The sequence below is a fragment of the Nestor notabilis genome, unplaced genomic scaffold (genome assembly GCF_000696875.1).
Source record: "Nestor notabilis isolate BGI_N333 unplaced genomic scaffold, ASM69687v1 scaffold10569, whole genome shotgun sequence".
Taxonomy (NCBI): domain Eukaryota; kingdom Metazoa; phylum Chordata; class Aves; order Psittaciformes; family Psittacidae; genus Nestor; species Nestor notabilis.
This window is the reverse complement of record NW_009942443.1, coordinates 15,705-38,756: the sequence shown is the minus strand read 5'-3', so window position 1 is coordinate 38,756 and position 23,052 is coordinate 15,705. Positions and strand designations below refer to the sequence as shown.

The 23,052-nt window shown below is 37.9% G+C and overlaps 1 protein-coding gene across 1 annotated transcript in view; it reads left to right on the top strand.

Annotated features, from left to right (window-relative positions):
* Positions 1–21,748, top strand: part of PDK3 (pyruvate dehydrogenase kinase, isozyme 3) — a 35,350-nt gene extending 13,602 nt beyond the window's left edge. The window contains exons 3-10 of the mRNA XM_010021414.1: positions 3,805–3,989; positions 6,084–6,173; positions 9,643–9,720; positions 11,847–11,923; positions 13,140–13,241; positions 13,849–13,959; positions 19,345–19,458; positions 20,548–21,748. Of these exons, the coding sequence (XP_010019716.1) occupies positions 3,805–3,989; positions 6,084–6,173; positions 9,643–9,720; positions 11,847–11,923; positions 13,140–13,241; positions 13,849–13,959; positions 19,345–19,458; positions 20,548–20,691 (901 nt within the window). The 3' untranslated portion in view covers positions 20,692–21,748. The remainder of the gene's footprint in view (positions 1–3,804; positions 3,990–6,083; positions 6,174–9,642; positions 9,721–11,846; positions 11,924–13,139; positions 13,242–13,848; positions 13,960–19,344; positions 19,459–20,547) is intronic.
* Positions 21,749–23,052: the final 1,304 nt, after the last annotated feature.

Below are 23,052 nucleotides of genomic sequence, written 5' to 3'. Positions count from 1 at the left end.
ATGCCTCCTAAAACAGGGGAATTGATCAATTCAGTGCTACTTGTGTTATATCTCTGTCTGGGGAGTCTGCTCTGGTATTCTCAGAATTTGGGCACTCTTTCTGAGGATTACAGGATAACAGATATTATCTATGTACTGGCACAGCTGACTTTGAAGCCATGTAGTGAAATGAAATGGGAAATCAATCTAGTTTAAAAATAGCCCACTTTCAGTCCTGTGGTCCCTAAATCGTTATGCTCTCTGGCCTACAAAGACAGACAAGGCAGTAGAGAGGGTGAATGGTTAGAAGGAGTAAGTGCAGAGACTGAACTAAAGCTGATGTTTCTCAGAGTGGCCCAACTTATCTCTTCTCTTAGTGTATGAATTTGAGGACAGATACTATGTTCATGAGTGTTCCCTTTATGAATATGAGACAAAATACTTTAAAGGGGTTTTTTGTCTTGGCATTTCTGTGGTGAAGGTTCAGAGGTGCTTCGGTTTCTTTGTTACGTTCTGTTGAGTAGCAGACCTTATGAAGACATACTACAGTGTCACCACATTACTGTCACTGCTGGTAGTATAGGCATATGCCAAAAGGTCAGGTTACTTTCGCTTTTTTGATAACATATATCTTTCCTCAAGCTGCAGAGTGGTCAGGTGTTCTGTCGAACAGTATGATTGAGGAGTGTTGAAATAAGGTGTCCACGCTCAGCAGAGGTGGTAAGCTGGCAGAAGTCTTGGAAACTTCCTGTGGTATCAATAAAGCATGCGGAGGCAGAAGTTGTTTTTAAAGAATTAACTGCTTGTAAAACGTGCTGTTCACATGTACTTTCAAAGAACAGTTATGGGTACAGGCAGTGGAGTTTCCTTGCTGGTTTTTCTCTGCGGGAGGGTGTGTGTGGGAGTGTCCTGGAACTGAGAGTGACTTAAGCAATAAGCTGGCAGTAGTCTAGAGATAACACATAGACAAGGAACTTAGTAAACAAGGAATAACTTTCCTTTTAGCAGCACTAAGATTAAAATAGTGCTTCTGTTAGCGATTTGAAATAAGTAAATATTTGAATAGATTTGATTAAGAGGCTGCATTTTTTTTTTTTACTTTTCAAGTAGTGTGAAATACCACTTCAGTTAGTTTTGCACTTTGCAAGTAGCTACGTTTTCTAGTAGAGAAATCTTTGTGTGAATTTGTCCCTGTCTTTCTGATGACTCTCAGCTTCCAGCTAGCACTTCTTTAAAAAAGGGCAGCCAATCAAAAAAACCCCACTGCATATCTGTTCCATTTAAAAGCATTATTTTTCAGTCTACTCATCACTTTCTTGTCTTTCATCTTTCAGATAATGCTAGCCATTAAAGAGACACAGCAAAATTCCCTTTGTCTTTATATTGACTTTCTTATGACTTCTTGCACTTTGATGATAGATCAAAACAGAATAATATGTACAGTCATTAGGGAGTTAAATAATAACTTGGTTTGTGACATTAATTGTCTTTGCAGAAGTCTGTAGGCTTAGCTTATTTAACAGCAATTGTAATGCCTTAAATATTCTTTTGTTAATACAGAAACCACTGAAGCTCACTTGACTAAAATAGCTTCATATTAGTAATTTCTCATCTGTCAAACCAACTGCATTATTTATTCATTGTGGTTTTCAGAATACGGTACACTGACTTCTGAAAAAAACGAAACAACCAGTAATTGCTTAATAAAATTTTCAGAGCTATTCTGGAGTATTCCCTTCTCCTCCCTCCCCCCCCCCCCAATCCCATGAGCATTTTAAGAAATCCTTGATATGGACTTCCACGGTTTGAGTATGGCAAAAACTCTGTGTCTTTCAGGGGTATGTGGGGTTGGGGTGTGGTAAGGAGTTGAGTGGGAAGATTGAGGAAATTCTGCCTTGCTGCTTTGACATGTGCCTATATATACTTCATGTGTTTTGGTCCTTTAAAAGTGTCTGCTTGATGGAAACACTTGAGTGAACTAGTTATCTTCGAAGATGGAACTGGAGGTTTGACATATCACTGCAATAATGAAGAATTCCTTTATTGTGTGTATTTGCACACTAAGCTTCAGCTATGATTTGGTGCTGGTCTGTAGCAGATGAACCTCCTGATCCTGTGTTTGCCCTTCAGCACACTCTGTGCATTTAAGCGCTTTGGTAGGATGTCAGTGAATGCTTTGCCCTCATGGAGCACATTAGCATCATGTTGTATATATTGTGGATAGTGGAAGTATTTAAAAAAAAATAGCAAAGCTGTCAGCAAACAGCAGTTAGGAGAGAGTGTTGTGAGTTGCCTTTCAGATGTGTTGCTTCTCTGCTGTGTTCTTAGCTAGCATCTTGTTGTTCTGAAACAGAGAAGTAGCATGAGTACAGCCAGCCACTAGTCTTGTCTTGAAAACTAACATCAAATCTCAGTGGTTATAGATCACACAGAATCAAGACTTAACCATAAAAAGAGTTCTAGAAACCTTTTAAACATTAAAAGATTATGAGCTGTCAAGTCAGCAAGCTTGCTAAGAGAGCAGCCATTCTGTACCGTGATAGTATTTAGACTGGAGAATTAGGCAGTTAAAACTTCCCCCTTTCTATGCACAACATAGTGTTGAAAGACTATTGAACAGTTAACACACAGGCAAAAACTGGTGGTTAAATTGAGGATGATGAAAAACTACAGAAACCGAAACCTACATTCCTTTAGAGCTGGCAGTGTAGAGTGGGAGAAATAATTTTGGGAGTGTATCACTTGTTAAGAATGGTATGGTGTACTGTCAGAAGGTTGTCTTGACTAAGGGGTTATGGAAAGGAAGGAAGCAGATGCTTTAAATGTGACTAACTGGTAGTCTTTTACTTTTTGGGTGGTTTTCACCCTGCTCATTGGACTAGATATCTGTTAAAGATCCCTTCCAACCCTAACTATTCTATGATTCTAATAATACGTTTTAATATTCGTTATAAATCCACCGAGAATATTCTGCCATTGATGTTTCTTTAAAAAGGATCTGTAGAATTGTAGATACACGCATAGCTGAACAAGTCTCCCTGCTGTACTTTCTTTTTAAAGCTGTGTTTCACTGTGTGCTTTTTTTAAAACAAGATCATGTAATCATTCTGGTGTTAATACTTATTTAATATTGGAGCATGTAACACTTGAATAGTACTGATTTTCCATGTCTAGGCTTTAGGAAGCTATTAATAATTAATATTTCAAGTATGTAAGAGTTTGCATGTGTGGGACAAAAAGGATGAGCTCTTTCAAGATCATAGGCATTGAGCTGCCTTAGTAGGAGAAACAAAAGTCCTCCAAGCTGTTTCAAAGTCAGTGTGTGCTTGTAAACAGCCTCTTGTTAATAGCAATGCGATCTTCTAAAACTTTCCGATACCAGAGAGAGCCCATCAGAGCACCATTGTATGCGCTCTGCCATCCAGTGGTCTAAAAGGAAACTGAACACAAGTCACACTGATGATAATTACCCATCCTGTTACTCAAATTTACAGGACACATGCAAGGTAAAGGAAATGCATTTGAAAGTTACACTGCACAGGTTGAGGTGCTGGGAAGTAAGCATAAAACTTATCAAATTACAAAGGGCAGTCAGGTTGGTTTTCCCCAAGCTTCTTCTCCAGTCTCCCAGCTACTGTTAGAGAATGAGTTACCATGGTGCGTATGATAGCAATAAAAGAGAATCTTTTGTTCCTTTTGTTCTCTGCTAATGGTGAAGAGAGATTTAATTTGAAGGGATGCTTTGGGGAGGAGTTGAAAACAGAAGTGAGAGGTAGAGTTTAATTATATGTCTTAACAATCTGTTTCTAATTTTGTTTCCTCTAGCTTTTTAGATGTTTTAATTAAAGTCAGGAACAGGCACAATGATGTGGTTCCAACCATGGCGCAAGGGGTGATTGAATACAAGGAAAAATACGGCTTTGATCCATTTGTTAGCAGTAACATCCAGTATTTTCTAGATAGATTCTACACGAACCGCATCTCTTTCCGTATGCTTATTAACCAACACAGTAAGTAATTGCCTTTCTCATCTTTGAGAACTCATTAGTTATTGCTTGTAAACCTGAAGCCGTAGCTTGTTTTTATACTTATGACTAATTCTTAATATTTGGTGCTAATTATAGTAAAAGTATTCTGGCAACCTGTTAATTTTATTCTTTGCAGTTATCGGAAATGAATCCAAGCCAGCAGTGTGCTCTCTTCTACAACTGTCAGGCTTTGTCAGTGTGGCTGTCACTTTTTAACTTTGTTGGCAGAGAGCTTGGGTAGTGATGTGTAAACTATTTTTAGATGATAGTGGAGTAGCTGTATGTTTCTGCTCACAAGTCTGTCAACATAGTTTGTAGAACTGACGTTTATTCCATAATGAAATGCAGTGATGCCATAAATTTTGAATAGGTTATGCACTATATGGATTTTTACTGGGTTTTTTTTTCCCAGCAAGTTATCTAAAAAGGTTGAGTATTTCTAACTTAAAACTTAAGTTATATCCCTTGTTTTCTCGTACTTCTTATTCACTCTTTATGAATAAATGTTAGAATTAGTTGTCTGTTGTCATTAGGTTCTGTTTCATTTGTTGTTACTAATAAACTTACTTTTTTATATTCATATTACAGAGTGAAAGTTGTTACTTGCACAGCTCCTACTAACCAATATGTGCAACCATGCAGAAAGTGATCTATATAAAGTTAAGGACAGTCTTGTGATCTCTTTAGTGTATCTTTTGTCTTTTAGCTCTAGAGCTTTATTGTCTGCCCAGTGTTCCGCTTTTATGAGCTATTAGAAGCTGTAGTGCGCTACAGATAATGCAGACACTAGATACTGTAGTGGAAAGTACTTTACTACAAGATGTGTGTCGTTCCAGTAACTTTTAATGTGACTAACAAATACCTTGCTGTGTGTGTACAAATAACTTCAGTGTGGCAAAGCACACAAAATGAAATAAATGTGCAGCTTATTCTTCTACCTGGGTAGACAAATAACAGGCATAAAACCAAGTTAAGTTAAAAGGCTCCCACAGAAGAGTTCTAGCAGTAAGTAAAAACATTCTCCTAATAGAATTCTTGGTCGAGTGCTAGCATAATTGGCACTAGTTCTGAAACGTTAAACTTAATTGAACTGAAATGGCTTTTCTTGTGGACACTCTTATTTAACTGCTTGAAACTTAAAACCACTTACAGATGCTTCAAGTTTAGTTAATCTTGTAAAATTTTTTGATGGTAAGCAGTGTTAGTGATCCATCCATTTGCCATGATGGCAAATATTAATCTTGAAACACTGATGAAGACAATAATTGGAAAGCAGGATGCAGAAATGAGGTTTTATGTAGTTTCCATTTCTTTCATACATTGACAGGCTGTTTCTTACAGTGCAGTTCTGAAAGGCACAGTGTGCCATTGTGTTACCTCACCATGACCAGAATAGGAAAAGCTTTCAGATCTTGTCATTTGCTCACCTCACACTGCATCTGTTTCGTATCAGAGGTGACTAATTTGCTAAAATAGTAGAAAATCACTTCTGCAAAAAAAGCATAAAGCCTTTCTACTTCTTTGAGAGCTAAACTCTCCCTGAAGGATCTGGTGAGTGCTAGATCCTTTTGCAAGGAGGGGGTAGGGAGCATACTGCTGAGAGTCAGGGAGAAAGTCAAGTGAGAGACACCCCTGTGCCAGCTGTGAAATTGCAGCTTAGGTGAGTGTAAAAGGCTTTTAATGCTGTCTTACAGTTCATCAGTCCTTTTTACTATAACACTTCCATCGTTGTGAGTGCTTCTGTTCTGACATGATGGTATGAGTGAAGCATTTTACATTTTAGTGTAACCTAATTTTTGATAGCCCACTTTGAAATGTAAGTTTTCTGCTTTAACCCTCCCCACACCACTATTTCTGTTTTAACTAGTCTTAGCTGTAAATATGAAAAAGAAAAAAGAAAACAGAGGAGGGAGGCAGGTAGTCTTCCTAAACAAGGATTCTGGCAATTTTTAGAGTATCTTTTTACAAAAGATGCACTATCCAGTAAGTTTCAGACACCATCAGATTTAAGCTTTCTGGGTTGCCTCAAGTGTGATAGATAATTTACTGCCTTTTTTTTTTTTTTTTTCCTTTTAGCACTTCTTTTTGGTGGAGATATTAATCCTGCTCATCCCAAACATATTGGAAGTATTGATCCTAATTGTAATGTAGCAGAGGTGGTTAAAGGTAAGATGATGTTAATGTGTTTAAAAAAAGCATCACAACTTAGAATATGCAGAAGTATGTTTTTGAGATACAAGAGACTGAAAGTGATTTAAATTAATTTAATAAAAGAAGAGATGGAAGTTCTGTAGTTGCTTGCAGCAAAGCCATGGGCTTATTGAGGCTTTCTTATGTCTTCATTATTGAGAATGGAGAAATTTTAGGTGTTTTAATGGAACTGAGTAAACAATGTTTTAATTACCTTAATCTGTCCTTTTAAATATCAGATGAAGTATTTTAAGTGTTTTGTTAAACTTCAGATGTTTTCTTCCCTAAAATACTTAGAAGGAGGTTCTCATGTACTGCTTATTTTATCTGATGCTGGTACTGAAGAAAATCTGAGAGTAAGTGATGTTTTCCAGTTTGTTTAGTTAGGCCTTTCAGTAGAACATCCTCAGATGTACAGATATTCCAGGGAAACGCCTCTTTGCTATGTGCATCTGATCATACCACAGCCCGTTCTCTCTTTATACAGAAGACATGTATGTGACCTGAATGGCGCTCGCATTAGAAATACTGTGTGCTTAAATCCTGTTCACGCTCTTGAGTGTATCTATTTACAAATACAGGTAATTATGTAGGAGTGACTTCCACCCTCTATCCTTCACTGCTGTTTGTGCAGCTGCAGGAGGGGAAGAATGTGTTTCTCCCCTTCACTTTATCTCAGCCTTTGGTGAAGTAAGAGGGAAACCTTTCTTATGTCAGAATTTGACCTGCATGATAGCTTGCTTTGTAATGTAGATGCCTTTTGCTGTTAGGAAGGCTTCTTGGCTTCTAACTCTTTCTTGTCTCTAAGGCAGCCTTTTTTTCAGCAGCTTTCTTTTCTTTTGATTGATCTTACTCCACGTTGACCTCAGTATTGTATGTGTTAGTCCATATGTTTGAATCCATTTTGACCATCAAGTTCATAGTTGCTGCCTTGGACAGAGGAATGCATAGTCTCAGAAGGTGCTCAGCCCAGTTTTCAAGCCAGAGGCTGAAATAGATCTTTCACAAAACAAGGGTATCATAAACAGTATGCAGTGTTGTCTTTCAAAGAAGCAAGAAGTCCGTAAAAACAGCCTGTTTAGCATCAAGGTGATTGAGGCCATTTCCTTACACATTGGGTGAGGGGTTAATTTACATTCTGTATACCATGCTAGCTCCAAAATGTTCTGGTTCACAGGCAGCATTCTGAGCAATTTGTCAGAGTTAAGATGTTGATTTTTTTGGCACTGTATATGGTTGCTACAAGCTCTGGATGCCCTTGAAACACTGAAGAAATTACTTAAACAGTTACTCCTTATTTCAAGCAGCTCTGTTGAGTGTTGTAACTGCCTGAGGTGGGTCTCTGTCTCACTGACTGTCTTTCAGTAAGACTTCTGAGTTGATAGCAAATCCAATCTTGGTCCTGGAGCCAGGATTTTAGATGTACTGATAGGTCTTTCACTCTTGTTGCTACTTACCTCCAGCCACAACATGAAGTATGCTTTGAACTTTGCAGTTTGTTTCATTCTTTCTTTCTTAGAACTTTGCCAGAGAGTTGGCTTTGAGAGGAAGGTAAAATGTAAGACTGCATTCAGACTGTTTTGGCAGTTTTGCTCTGGGCTGGGTATTTTACTGGATCATGAAGTGGTGGCTCCTTTCTGTTCATCTCAAGAGCGGTAACATGTCTGCTCCTTGAAAATGAATGAGAGTTTGGCACAGAATTTGGGGAGGTTAAATGGATTATTCAAAGCCTTTTGATTCTTTCTGGGTTTGTATAGTGGCTGTGTCTGCATCCACATCTGTGGATTAAGGCTTTTTAATTTATTCTCATAGTTACCGATTTGCTTTTTAGAGGCCTTGAAGTTTTTTTCCACAATAGAAATCCAACTCCTGCCCCCAGGATCCACATAATTTTTACTTCTATGATGTGGAAACTCTTTGAAAAGTGCTAACATTTCTGTCTCTGTGTAGACGGCCTTATGGTTATACTAGCTTATTGCTGTCTTCAGCTTTTGATGACTGAGTAAAGATTGTGGCTGTGCTTCTTATTCCCCTTTTTTCTAAAGCACAGAATTGGTTCTAAGGCCATGGAAGTTCTGAGATAATCTTAGAATGTCATGTAAATGTAGCTGTTCCTGCGTATTTTTTTCCTAACTTGTGCACATCCCAGGCTGTGGTTCTCTGTACTGCTTGGGTATTAAATGGGATCTTGATCTTTTTTAGTAGGACACGTTTTATTGTGTTAATGACAAGACCCTTTAGAAAGTGGCTGGAGCTGACCATCTTGACACAAAAGATTCCTACTGGATAGCTGATTTTTGTGAGACATTCCCAGGACTTGATCAAGAAAAGTTCCAGTATTGATTAGCCCCATTTTACTAGACCTCCAGCAGCATTGGTGTCAGCCTTGTGTGATATGTGCAGCCCTGCAGATGTCAGAACAACTGATAGAAATGGTTTTCAGATAATAGGGCATGCTATAGATGATTTCTGTAGACATTGTCAAGGAGTGCAATTGTAGGTAACCAGCTCTTTCTCTGGACTAGTGATTTCTCTTTCTTTGTGCTTGTCACATAGCTTTGAGTCTTGGCAGTGACTGTTTTCTTTTGTAGTGTCACTTTGGACAGGAGTAAGAAGGTACATGTGGGGTGAGGTCAAATGCCATTGTTACGGTATCTTAGCAAAGTTCTTTGTCTGCAGAACTGCCCCTCTTTTTGTGTGCTTGCTCATATCCCATACTTACTTGTACTTATTACAAGGAAGCCACTTCTGTAAAGGTAGCTTAAGCAATGCAGCTAGAACATGCTTGAGTTTGTGGTTTCTTTAAGCTAACACTTGCTGCTTGTTTCTAAAATATTTTTGCAAATGAGATACCAGTGAATATTTAGAACCAGTAAGAAAGCTTTCAAACAAAAGATGACTTAAACTTTCTTGCTGTATCTTGACAATACATAAACCCTGATTTGGATTCTGAGGAGGCTTTTAATTTTTCTTCAGTAGGAAAGAATGAAGAATCTTAGATTCCAGCTTTCCCCCAAAAAGACCTTGAAAATCAAGTATTGTAAACAGCATTGTGTTTGGAAAAAATGAATTTGTGGTTGCAATGTCATCCTTTTTTTGTTTGAGATGGAAAGAACAAGCATTAAATTGTGATCAGCACACGACAAATAAGTAGATGTTACGGTCAGCCTAAGATTATACCCTTCTGGTTTTCAAGCCTTGAACAAAGATGAAAAATAGCTTGTCTTTACTAACATGCTTTTGTTTGCAGAGTTTTAAGTAGACGTTGCCCTTTCTTGACAAAAGGGCTGTAATCATACAGAGAGAAAACGATTAGAGTGGATACCAGTTTCACACTTGTAAACTAGTTACTAAAGTGAACATTCTGCTTGTCGTCTTTCACATACAGGATGAACTTTGCTAATCCTCTCTGGGTGATTTTAATCAGTGTTCTGTTGTTTTGTAGATGCTTATGAAACAGCTAAGATGTTATGTGAACAGTACTATCTGGTGGCACCTGAGCTGGAAGTTGAAGAATTCAATGGTAATTGTGAAATTAAGTGATGTATGTGGGAAAAAGCATTTCTAATAGCTGTGACTTCTAGTTTTGTTGAATAATTGTAAGTTACAATTTGAACTCTGCAGTCCTGTGTTGCAGTTACTTTTCTTCTAATGTGTCTACATGGGCACCTGAATTAGAGCTTCTCATCGCTGTATGCTTACTTCTTGATGCTGAATGTGGAGTGCTAGCTGCTATATTTGCTGTCACTTCAAGGAAAATAAAGTGGTCAGGAATCCTCATAACTGGGAAGCAAACACGCCTGCATTCTAATTAATCTTTTAATAGAGCTGAAGTTTGTTTAATTTTGAATCTGTCTATAAATTCCACTGTCAGTCTCTGCACTAGTGGTGGGCTTTTCTATGTAAGGTGGGAAAATTAGATTACTTATTTTGTGTAGCCTATGCTTTAAGTCCTTAAACTTCTTACATGAAAGTCTGTTTCAAGTTGATTGCAAAGGTGAAAATTCAGCACTGCAAAATTAATGAGAATAGATTTTTGTTCATAATTTCTATTGACAAATGGTAGATTATTTTTTTAAGTTGAAAAATAAATCATCTTGAGCGATCCTCTTGCAAATTTTAGATAGCTATCCAAAGATAAGACTAAGATGTTTCCAAACTTCATCAGTAGAATTGCAAAAGTCTCAGAAACGGGTAACACTCACTGGAGTGATACATGGGAATGTATGTTGCTTAAAGTGCTAGTTAATACTGTAGAAATACTTCTCTACACAAAGCAATATTGTCAAGTCAGATGCATTACTACCAGCCCCCTCTCCCAAAACCAAAGGACCCAACCTTTCCCTCTCCAAAACTGAGTGATTTTGGAGCTAAAAGTAGAGTGCTGCAGCAGAGGAATCAATGCAGAAATTCATTTGAAGGCCTAAATAAAAAGATCCACAGTAGAGAAAAGAAGCTGGTGGATCTCAAAAAAAGAAGTGAGGAAAGAAATACTTATTTCCTTTAAACTAGCTTACTATCAAGATGAGGAAAGTGGCTTTGCAGATGAGCTCACAAGAGCAGCAGTAACATGTTTTCTGTGTATACTCTATGCCTTAAAGCAGTGCGAATCGGTCTGCCTTCATTTTGGTGCTGTATAAGAGAACTGGAATATGGACTCTGACGAAATTAACATAATAAAACAGCAAGTTGCCTTGCAACTAATTATGCAGAGCATTGTTTTGGTTTTCTCCTTTTCCTAGGAGTTTTCACTACTGTGTCTCTTGACGTAATAACTGGTATTAATCAGCCCTCAGTGCCAAAAATGGTAAAGATGACTCCAGTCACATCTGTCTGCACACATCAGTCTGTGTGCATGTTTGGTTTTTTCTGCAGTTTATGAAGCAGATATTCAAAGACTTTTCTTCAACCTGAACTTCTGCTGAGTCTGACAAGCTAGGACTGTATAACTGAATGCCAGTAGATATTCAGAGACTGCATCTTCAGCACCAAGACTGTCCTGGAATGTATTAAATGCATCTGTAGTATTTCTTGCCAAATCAGTCAGCACTCTAGCATTCAGAGCTGTGCCAAACTGTACACCTCTGCAGAAACACTAACAGCAGGGCAATAGTGGACAAATAATTCAGTTATGATTTGGGATAAGAAAACTGTGATAGTGTTTGAAATACATTTTGAAAATTTTTGAGTACTTTACACTTTGTGTTTTAATTAAAATTAGTAGTTGTTTTTAGACTATTTAAGCAGTTTTGTGGGTTTAGTGTTTTTTTGATTTAATAATCTTTCTGTGCAGCAGATACCATGCTTAAATATTGTGTGTGTTAAGAAAAAAAGATTTCACATTCTAGTGGGAAAGTTCTCTTGGCATATGTTGTCAGTATGAAACCAACCATTGTTCCCTGAAGTTTCATATCTAAAAGTCTGTTGACATAGATGTCTTTGAAAATCATCATTAGAACATGTTACTTCAGGGAAAGGAGTAACTGAATTTTATGGTTTTACTTCATGGGGCTAATGTTGCACATGGAGAATTAGAACATGCTTACATACTTGTTTTTGGCTACAGGTTCATGTTAGTTCTGTAGATAGAAATGCTACAAAATACTGGTTTTAAAAAAATTTTCCTGTTTGTTTTGTTTTGTCTTTTAGCTAAAGCTCCAAACAAGCCTATTCAAGTAGTCTATGTACCTTCTCATTTATTTCATATGTTATTTGAGTTATTCAAGGTAGGTTGCACTTATCATTTGGAAGGTTTTGTGAACTTACGCTACTGTTGAAATTGAGATTCTGCTCAGTTACAGCTCTTAAATGTCATTTCAGTTTGCTTCTTAAGCTTATCTTTAAACAAGCAAAAAGGGTTTGAACTGTAAAAGCTTAGAGTCCTCTCTTTTATGCCCTTGTGTACTTAAGAAAAAAAAATCTGGTTTCCCACTTAAGCACTTTTGCAACTTTAAACACTCATGATAGGTTTTTTCGATGGTATGCTCATTACTTTGCAATTTTCATAAGCTTGCTTCTTTACTGCATATTTGAGGACTGCTTAGGGTCAGTGTCTTTATTATGAAAACAGCTTCTATGTCTTTGAATAGTGTAAAGAGCATATTTTGGTTTTATTTGTGTTTTCTGAATAATTAGAACAACAGTGAAAATAGAACATGAGAGCTATTGTATGTTTTTGAGTAAGACAGGTGGTCTCTAAGTGGTGCAATTGAACACCAGAAATTCAGGGGGAAAAAAATGCATTTGGTCAGAGAAACTTCCTAAATAATGGTATTGTGGGGTTGGTTTTTTTTTTTTTTTTACATACATTTGTCATGTATGTTCATTTAAATTTTCCCCTGCTTTGCCATTTGTTACATTAGTTCTAGGGCAGAACAGATGAGAATTTCTACATTACTTCTAGGTATGTTTTGGTATAAGTCATGCAACAGTGTGAAATCAGTAAGTTGTAGCTGTAAGTATTGCTCATCTGTGATGGACTGGCAGTGGAAACCCTGCTAATAGATACGATAAAGTCAGATTGATAGATGGTAACTTAACAATTGTGTGACCCAGGCTGAGAAAATGCAATCTTGTTCTCTGTGGTGAACATCACTGTTGGTGTTCCGCAAGGTGAAGGATGTTGTCATCCATTATATATAATTACTTGATTTCACACAGTGGGGAGGAGGGGTGGGGTGGGTGGAAATCACTGCTTTATGTTCTCTGACTCTGTATTAAATAGGTAAATGTATAATGGAGTTCTGATGTAAAAGTTTAAGTAGACAATTCATTGACTTGAAAGCACTTCTTGAATTTGTTTTAAATATGGCCTTTTCTTTCTTGTATGCAAATGCAGGGAAAAGTATCTAGATTCAACAAAATAAATGCAAATTCTAAGTTGTCACAGAAAGCATTTATGTTAAAGTTAGAATCAAAACCAGTTATTTCTGTTATCTGTAGAATTCAATGAGAGCTACAGTGGAATTGCATGAAGGTAAAAAAGAAGGCTATCCATCAATCAAAACCTTAGTCACTTTGGGAAAAGAAGATCTGTCTATTAAGGTAAATGTCTAAAAATAATATGCAGCATATAAACCTGCTAGGTTTAGAATAGTATGACTTGTAATTTGAAAAGGCAAATTAATTGTTGTATCAGTTCTGACACTTCATATACATCGGAATATTTTCAGTTGGAAGGGACCTACAAGGATCACCTAGTCCAACTGCCTGACCAATTAAGAGCTGACCAAAAGTTAAAGCATGTTGCTAAGGGCATTGTCCAATGCTTCTTGAACACTGACAGGCGGAGTATTGACCACCTCTTTAGGAATCCTGTTCCAGTGTTTGACCACCCTCTTGGTAAAGAAATGCATCCTCATGCCCAGTCTAAACCTCCCCTGGCTGATGCAGCTTTGAACTGTTCCCATGCATCCTATCACTGGATCTCGGGGAGGAAAGATCAGCACCTCCCTCTCCCCTTCCCACCTTCAGGAAGCTGTAGAGAGCAATGAGGTCACCCCTCAGACCCCTTTTTTTCCCAGACTAGGCAAACCCAAAGCCCTTAGCTGCTCCTTTGATATTTCTGAAGTCATTTACGTGATGCTACTGGACTTGCGCAGGGTTTTTTCCGAACATAATGTTTAAAACTCTTTAACTTTTCATTCCTTAGATAAGTGATAAAGGTGGAGGTGTACCTTTAAGAAAAATAGACAGATTGTTTAACTACATGTACTCAACAGCACCCAGGCCTAGTTTGGAGCCCTCGAGAGCTGTGCCTTTGGTAAGCAATTGCAGTATGTGTTTAAATGTCCCATTAAACTACTCTGTTTGCATGTTTCCTTTCACTACAATTTACTGGATCAGGTTTTCCAGTGAAGAAATTGTTTAACAAGAGAAAATGGGTTCTGTTATCATCACATGATCTTTGGAATAGAAACCAGCTTTTCTTTGTCTTAACATTATATTCTTGGAAACAAGCATGCCTGCATAAGCACAATATTTTCACAGCTTAGTGGACAGGATTTTTAGTGCTGTATTAGTGAGAAGGTGGCTAACCTAATGAGCTCCTCTTTGGTGTGTAAATTACTGTTGATCTAAGTTTCCTGTAATAAATGTATTGAAAGGGTGAGCCCACACTGTCTGAATTCTAGCACTTGAGAAGCACCTCCTGGTAATGCGCAAGCCTGTATTTGAACTTTGAAAATTATTTTCATATAAGCTATGGACTGTAAAAACACATTTAAAAATTAAGAGTTTCCCAAACGTGCATGTGATATGCACAGTTGGTATGTTCCTGTTCAGCTGGAAATATCTCATGTGATATTCCCTTCTGCATGTATCAGCATCAGATTTCAACCAAATTTCCCCATAGTTTCTTCTAAGCATAAAATTATTTCAGTGTTGAACACGTAGATACTTTTAGCAAGCATAATTTTCTAAATTAGTGTTAAAATTAAATTATTATTTCTAAATTATGTTGTTTAAATTACATATTGACTCATTGTGGTAGAAATGATACAGCTACTGTTCCATTTGACTGGTTTTCAAATAAGTGGATTAATACTTACACTCTATTGCCTCTTCTCATTCTTGTTCTCTATAGCTTCTGATGCAATCCTTTATCTTTAGACATGTAGAAAAAAAGCTGATTGTTTTGAGAAATTTCCTTTCCCTATTTAAGAACACTCATGTAGCATAATCGTAAGTTTTTTGGTTTATTTGCGTGTTAGGTTTTTTCCTTCCCCTGCTGATACTTCTGTGTGTGAAGTGCCTTCAGGCAGCTATTAAAATATGGCACAGAGAGAATGTGACTATTTCTGTTACAAAATAATTAAGAGTGAGCTGAGGATAAAACCAGTTCAGAGATAATGAATTGCTTTTTAGATTTTTAGCAGAAAGTCTTTGGTACTATTAGTCCACAGTTCGTAGCATTGTGGCACATAAGTGTATTGCCTTGTTTTCACCAGTGTTTGATGCCACCACAGTAGGTGTGAATCTCAGTTCTGTGTCTGCATTGAGTTGATACTAATACTTCACAGCTCCTACCTCTACAACACACCTTAGTAATATATTTCAAACTTATGCTTTTTCATAGAAAATTTTCTTGAATGGGATGTGTGATAGGGGACAGGCCTTAATTCACACACAGCCTTTTTTCTTTGTCACAAATGGTAGAATCTTGATTCATAATCTGCCTTTGTTCTGTCTCACTTTTGATCAGCAATTTACTATATCAGCCTACAAGGATTTCCTGAAACTTGTTCTCACTATAAACTTATACCTTGATTACCAGTTGTATTCACTATTAAAATATCTCTTCCTTTATGGCTCTCTGATTGTAAAATGTGTTTTTTAGGATTGACACTACTATTTTTTGTGGGTTTTTTTTTTTCCCCTGTGCATCTTTAGCAGTACATTCCTGTATTTATTTCCTCATCTTCAAGACCGCTTACTTTGATTCAGTGGCATTTGTGCTTAATATTCTTTTGCTGTACCCCATTTTCAGGCCTTGCTTTCCTCTTCTGTCTGTATGTCACTGTAGTCAGACCTGCAAGGTACCCCCCCTTCCTGTGAACCTGGCAGCTTTTGCCCTGTGAGTCTGACCCGATGCCTGTATATGACTGAATGTCAAGAACAATTGTTAAGCTTCATTATTTACATGTGTGTGCAGAAAGACAAAAATCAAGAACTGGGTGTCTGTGGCATATCTTTTCAGTAAGAGAAAAAAGGACTGGGTAGTGGAGCTTGCTATATTACATATTATGGCCCAGATCCAACTATAATTTGTATGTTAGTCTGGAAATAATGCTTCAGCAGAAAGGTTGTGCATACATCCTCTTTAAAGTTCATAGAGAAGGAGAGGTTTTTAATTGCTTAGTGCCAAAGACCAAACCACTTGAGAATTACGGTGCTCCAGAAGGTAGGTGGGTATGTGCTTGTGTCATTCTGGCTTAGATAATACACTAAATTGCAGTGCAGTGTAGTCATATTTTTCTGTTCTAGCACACTCTTCCCTTGCTGTATGATCCCCTGTGTAGTTTATGAAACATTCATGGACTTGGGGAGCAGAAGAGAGGGATCTTTTTATTGATGAGTGAAAATTCTTTCTCAATGTCATTGCAGATATTGTTAAAAACTTCCAAGAAACCTTGTGAGCATGGAAGCATTCAGATCTTAGGTCTTGTGTTCTTCTGTACTGCTATACGCATAGTGAAAACGTTAGAAACACATGGTAATGTGTAATGAGAATTAGGTTTTCTTAAAGAATTATTCTCTCCGGCAGCATTTGTTTATTGTGGGAGAAATGTGGCTTAAGTTTAATTAAATCTGTAGACACTAACACAGAAATGTAATAATTTTCTATTTGTATAGTGCATACTGTAATATTTAATGAGAAATTGGCTCTAAAAAGATTTTCCCTCTCAAGGCAGATATGCCATCACTGACTATATTCTGTCCTTCAGGTTAAGCACAGACCTACTTAGTAATGGCTTCTTAATGTCTTTTACAAAATAGACCTTTTGCAGGGTCTTGCCTTAACAAGGTACTTACCTGGGATCTGTTGTCTTTGTATTTCTTGTAAGTTACCTGTTTTGGAAAATACCCTGAAGACAATGTAGAGAAAAGGTGGACAGGGCATTTTTGGAAGAAAGCAGTATGAAATAACGATGAGGGCTCGCACAGAGCGTAAAAGGACTTTGCTGGAAGGGGCAGGAGGCAAACAGAAGTTGGGCATGGATTTTAAGGAAGTGTAATTCTGGGGAGAGGAAAATATAATGTGTTTTCAGGATTGCTTAATGCTGCCCTTCACTTGAGCTGTTCCTGGAGGTATGTACTATCTACAGTTTGCCTTTTGGTTGCTGTGCTTTTTAATTCCTGTAATGTATTATCTGGTCTCCAGAAAAGATGTAAGTCAGCTTTTGGAACTATTTTTCCTAGATCTTTCTGAGATACTCAAATAGCTTTCGTTTTTTTAGAAGTTAAGAAATGCATCTGGTTTTCAAGACCAGATGTTTGAAAGTGATGCATGTATCTCTAATGAGAGACAGAGAATTATGTGCTTAAAGCACACTGTTATTTGAAGAAGTGCCGCTAAGCAACTGTTCTAACTGTGGAAGTGGACACTGACAAGTAGTGTGAGTAGGGAAGGGCATCTTTGGCATTTCTGTTTTTCATGTTGCTCAGAACTGCTGAGTAAGAAACTAACCAATTTAAGATCACTAAATTTAGACTTCTGTAAAAACAAGGCAAAGAGGTCAAAAGATACTGTAGAGATAATAGATAACAGCAAGAGAATTTGTGATGGTGTCATGGTTTAAGCCCAGCCGGTATCTTGGAACCACGCAGCCGCTCGCTCACTCCCCCCACCCCTTCTTCCCCATGCTCCCAGAGGGATGGGGAGGAGAATCAGAGGAATGTAACTCCCACGGGTTGAGATAACGGCACTCCAGTAACTAAGGTATAATACAAACCACTACTGCTACCAATAATAATGATAAGAGGAATAACAAGGGAAAAGGACACAACCGCTCACCACCCGCCGACCGATACCCAGCCCGACCCGAGCAGCGATCTGGGCCTTCCGGGTAACTCCCCCCAGTTTATATACTGGGCATGACGTGCTGTGGTATGGAATAGCCCTTTGGCCAGTTTGGGTCAGGTGTCCTGCCTCTGCTTCCTCCTGGCTTCCCCTCCTCTCTGGCAGAGCATGAGACTGAGAAAGTCCTTGGTCAGAGTAAACATTACTTTGCAACAACTAAAAACATCGGTGTTACCAGTGTTGTTCCCAGACTGAAAGTCAAAAACACAGCACTGCACCAGCTACTAAGAAGGAGAAAAAATGACTGCTGTAGCTGAACCCAGGACAGATGGATATTGTAGTACAAAGTTCTTAAATATTCATCCTTCCCTCAAGGGGTTTCCTCTAAAGTGATACTACATAATACCTCTATATAATGCTCACAAGTCTTTTCTTGGTCTACCCTGGTTTTGGTATCATGTGAGGGCTTTGTTTTGAAGATTAAGGGCATAATTTTCAGTTTTCTGTCAGGTTGTCTTTGTAGAAATATTACAGTGGAACGAGTTTCTTGGATTTCTTGTAATCCACATTCGTAGAAAAATTGTATTACTCCGTACAGAAAAATTGTATTGCCTTGTATATCGTTCTTTTCAAATGTTTGTGTGTCTGGAATCCTTCCTTTATTGCTTTGGATTGTTATGAAAAATTCAGAGGGTGGTTGGGTGAATAATTGATCACTGTGATTCTCAGCATATATCCAGTCATCTGAAAGGGGTGTTGTGTAATTCAGTCTTACTCGCTGGCTGCAGTGAGAGAGGCTTGGTGATTTGGTTTGGGTTGGGTTTTTTTCTTACAACTTCTGACAGGAGCGGGTTGGAAAAGGTGCCAGGTGTTGACTTTGTGGCAGCCGCACTTGTGAATATTTAGTTCTTCAAATTTAAAATCTAAAATTTGTACCTGTTATCTGTTATGTTTTGAAAATTGTGTGGTCTGTACAGGGTCACAGTCCTCGGTAGATCCTTCAGTGCTGTGGAATTCTGATATTCTGCTAGATAGGTAAACAGCAGCGAGGATTATTGCTTTGTGTGTAGTCTTCTGCAGTGGTCTTCTGATCTGTACTGCAATATGGCATCAGAAATCACTTCATGGCGTGACCTAGATGAAGTAAACAGAGTTGTCTCTGGCTTTTTTGCGTAGTCTCCTAAGTTTTGAGACATTTGAGAACAATAATCCTAGGCTTGGGGGAGAACAAACATGCTGTCAAACCCCTGATTTGTACCAAAGAAAGAATGGAGTGTCATAACAGTGGCAATCATTGAGGAAGAAGAAGAGAGCATCAGTTTGCTTTGATTGGAGGCAGCATGTACTATATGTTACACCTATCCCTCTCTGAGAAAATGCAAAATGGTCATGTTAGTCCTAAGAAAGGATGCTGATATTTTTTCCTTTTTGGTACCTAAAATAAAAAACGATGCTGAGAGGGGAAAAAAGATTGCTCAAAAGGCTGAAGACCAGCTTACAGTGTAGGCTGAGTAATAAAGCTTGAAAAGGATTTTGATGCAAATGTAATATTTAGGTATCATCTATTTTCAGTGATATGTGGCTTTTTGAACTTTCCATAATGTTTTTATTTCCTTGGTTTTGTAGGCTGGATTTGGCTACGGCTTGCCAATCTCTCGTCTGTACGCTAGGTACTTTCAAGGTGACCTTAAACTGTACTCCATGGAAGGTGTTGGTTCAGATGCTGTAATTTATTTGAAGGTATGAATTTGACCCTTTTATAAGCTAGTAATGTGATGCAATTTGTTTATAGCTGGCTGAATAAGTGACCTTTCTCTCTTTTCACTCTTCAGTTTGTTTTAAAATTGGTAATTGCTATCTTCATTATATCTTATCTAAATCAGTTACACAGAACCCTAAAACTCAAGTATTAACCTGGCACTAATACTAGTTTGCTTTCACTTTTCAGTCCCCAGTTTTGGATCTTTGCATTCTGTTAGTCCATCATCAGTGCTGAATTTCCAAAGAACTGTGTGATGAGATAATTTTGGTTAATGCTTTGATCCTAACAGTTCTGACCACAACAAAGCTGACAGGACTGTTGACTAACTTCTGACTAGTTCATATTCTTTTTCTAGTCAATTCTTGACGTTTGTGCAATAGACTGTATTGATCCTGTTGTCATGTTTTGGGAGATCCCAGGCTCCTTAGGGGCTTAAGGTTGAAACTAACTGCTTGAGTTTCATCAGGGAATTTAAAAGAATATAGCATATAGCTCACATGCAGGTTATTGACTTAGTGTTGTCACTGTGCCTTGCTGTATGTAGTGACTGAGTTGTGGAATCCTGTGCTAACCTTAGTTTCTGATGGGTTTAATCCTGTGCATGTATGTGTGGAGGAAAAAGGTATGGCCTTTCTCAGTGGAAAAAGGCGTGCTGATGGGCTGCACTAGAACAGCCCTCCCAGATCAGTGTGCTGACAGAGTCCAAGTCTGCTGGACAAGTGAAATGTTAGACTAGTTGTCTGCCCCATGTCAATGACAAATCTCCCTAAAATGTTTTTGACCAAAACATTTTTCTCACTATTTTTGTAGACCTTGCTCCTTGGAAAGAAGCAATATATTTGAAACTGCTACTATTTTATTTTAACTTTACTTTGACTAGTACTGTGACTGTGAGTAGAGCGATTAGTCACAGCTAAAGTATTTTCAAAACAGTGTTGTGACATGTAACACTTGGGTAATTGACATGCTTGTTCAATACAGAACTTGTAACTGTAGAACTCCCCAGAGTATCATCTTGCTCTTGGTGTCTGTGATGATATCTCACCATTGCTTTTGTTTTTCCATAGGCCCTTTCAAGTGAATCATTTGAAAGACTTCCCGTTTTTAATAAGTCGGCGTGGCGACACTACAAGACCACACCTGAAGCAGATGACTGGAGCAATCCTAGCAGTGAACCAAGAGATGCTTCTAAATATAAAGCAAATCGATAATTTGCCACCTTCTGTCTCTTAGAGATGACCTCTGCATTCAGTATAAAGTCTCTGCTTTGTTCCAAAATCCTTCAAACCGCAGTAGCTAATTACTTCCAAACAAAGACCTAATCAGGGCATTGAAAAATACTAAGAACAAAGTGATAATTGGGACTTAAAGAAAGGCAGTAAGCATGTTTGGTATGTGAATCCTGTCTACTTCACCCGAATATGCTTGGTTGCTTCAGTCATGCATTGACAACAGGGATTGCACTGATTGCACTTCAGAATGCAATGTTGTAACAAAAAGATACTATTTGAAATAGCTGATTTTTGCTCCAAGGTAAGGATTGGCCAGATGTGCAGAATACCTTTAAATGATGAATAGTATCTTGCACAGCAATATGATATAAGAGAAAAGTTCTAATGTAGTTAAACATATGTTTGAAATTCCACTCTGCTGCATTTTATATTGCACAGTGTCACCTGTTACAAAAAAATCCCTTTGAGCTCTTCAGATCTTGTATCAAATGAGCTTCTAAATGCATAGTTCTAAAAAGGGTTGTGCAGCTTTAAACTGATGCTTTCCCCAAATTCCAGATCCATTTGTCAAGTGCATTCAAAAGTTATGTTGTTGTAAGACACTGGGTTTTCCACTTCTTGGTATGCACCTTCATGATTTTCTTGACACACAAACACAGAAAAGCATTTCTATACATTTTTCCTTGTTTTGTGGAAAGTAGTTGGATCATCTCTCCGTATAAGGAATTCTGTTAATCCAGGGGCAGGGGGTAATTCAATTTCATGTTTATTGCCTATCATTTTGGGTTGGTTGGGGAGGGGAAAGAAATGCTGAAAGGCCAGACAGCCAGTCATACAAATGAATTTGCCTTAAGAGTGTCGGCTGCTTGGAACCAGATTAGTTTAAAACCTGTAAATAGTTTGCAAAGTTATTTATATATTCAATGTCTGACTATAGTCTGGTAACCTGAATTTGTAGTGTATATAAAGATGTTGTACACCAGCTTTTGGAAAGTGTCATTGGTCTAAATACATGAAACTGGAGATACCATAGAAATGAGAGGGACGAAAGGTAGCTTGTACCTGATTTAAGGAACAAAAAAAATCAAAGAGAAAACCCCTAAGTATTTTCCCTTTAAATTTATTCTAAGGGTTATTGCTGACTATTAGGAAACTGTTCCTAACCAAGTCTTTGCCAAATAATGTTTCTGATACTATGGCCTACTAGAAAAAATTGTGAAGTTTAGAAGTTCTGGTGACCTCCTAGCTGTGGGAATAAAGTAGATGAGTTGTGAGCAACTCTGATGCACCCTCAGTTTCTCATAAGTGTTTTGATACTTTTTTTTTTTTTTTGAAAGATATTGCAGATTTTAGCATGGAAAAATGAAACTTGTTTACTAAAATTGTGGGGTAACTGGCCCTTTTGTCCTCCCAGTATTTATTTTTATAAAGAATTGATCTATTAAACAGGGAAATGCTGAGGAATTCCTAGGTATTTTGTAAAAAATAAAAATCTTAGTTTGACTCAACGATAGTAGTTTGCACTTAAATAGCACATTTCATCAAAGGATTACAACATGCTTTGAGCAATAAACTTCACATATCCCCATTGTTAGAGTCCTTACCTTACAAACCCTTGACTTCCATCTGTTGCAGTCAGTTAAAAGAATTTGTATGTGACTAGTTCATGAGTTTGCAGGGCTTGAGGCTCTGTGGGCTTCTCTACACTGTACAGGTGAGTCACGGTGGAGCACCAGGTTGTTTTGAGTGTGCTCCCATACACATCTCTGAAGTGCTGCCATACTGTTTGGAGGTGGAAATACCAGGACAGCTGCTGAAGGCTGTCAGGTTCGTTGCCTGCTAAGCTGTGCCCTTCTGAGCCCCCTCTGCCAGCAGATAGGAAGAAGAATCGTGCTGATAGGGCTGTTCTGTTCCTGAACCAGACTCATTTGATCCTGGCTAGTGGATCTTTACATGGCACGGAGAGGCTGTAACGCCTGTGGCTTCTGGAGCAATAATTTCCCACTGCTGCAGAGAAGGCAAATTGCTACTGAAGCGATACAGCTATGCTGCTGGGTGAAATCAGAGTAATAATTTGACCAATACACCACTTGGAAGTCACAACTACTAAAATTTAGTCACTTGACTTGTGCCCTCACCCGTAACTTCTTACTGTTTTTTAAATTAATTTCAAATTGTGTATGCTTTGTAGTGACCACAGAGGAGGGCTTGCTTAAAAATAGAAATTTGTGATGAAACTAGTATTTTCCCAGTTGTTTCCCAGTGTATGGTCAGTTTTTCCAAGAACATTTCCTAAAATCTGCTAAGTTTTTGTAAGAAGCTAGTTTTCACTTTTGTTAG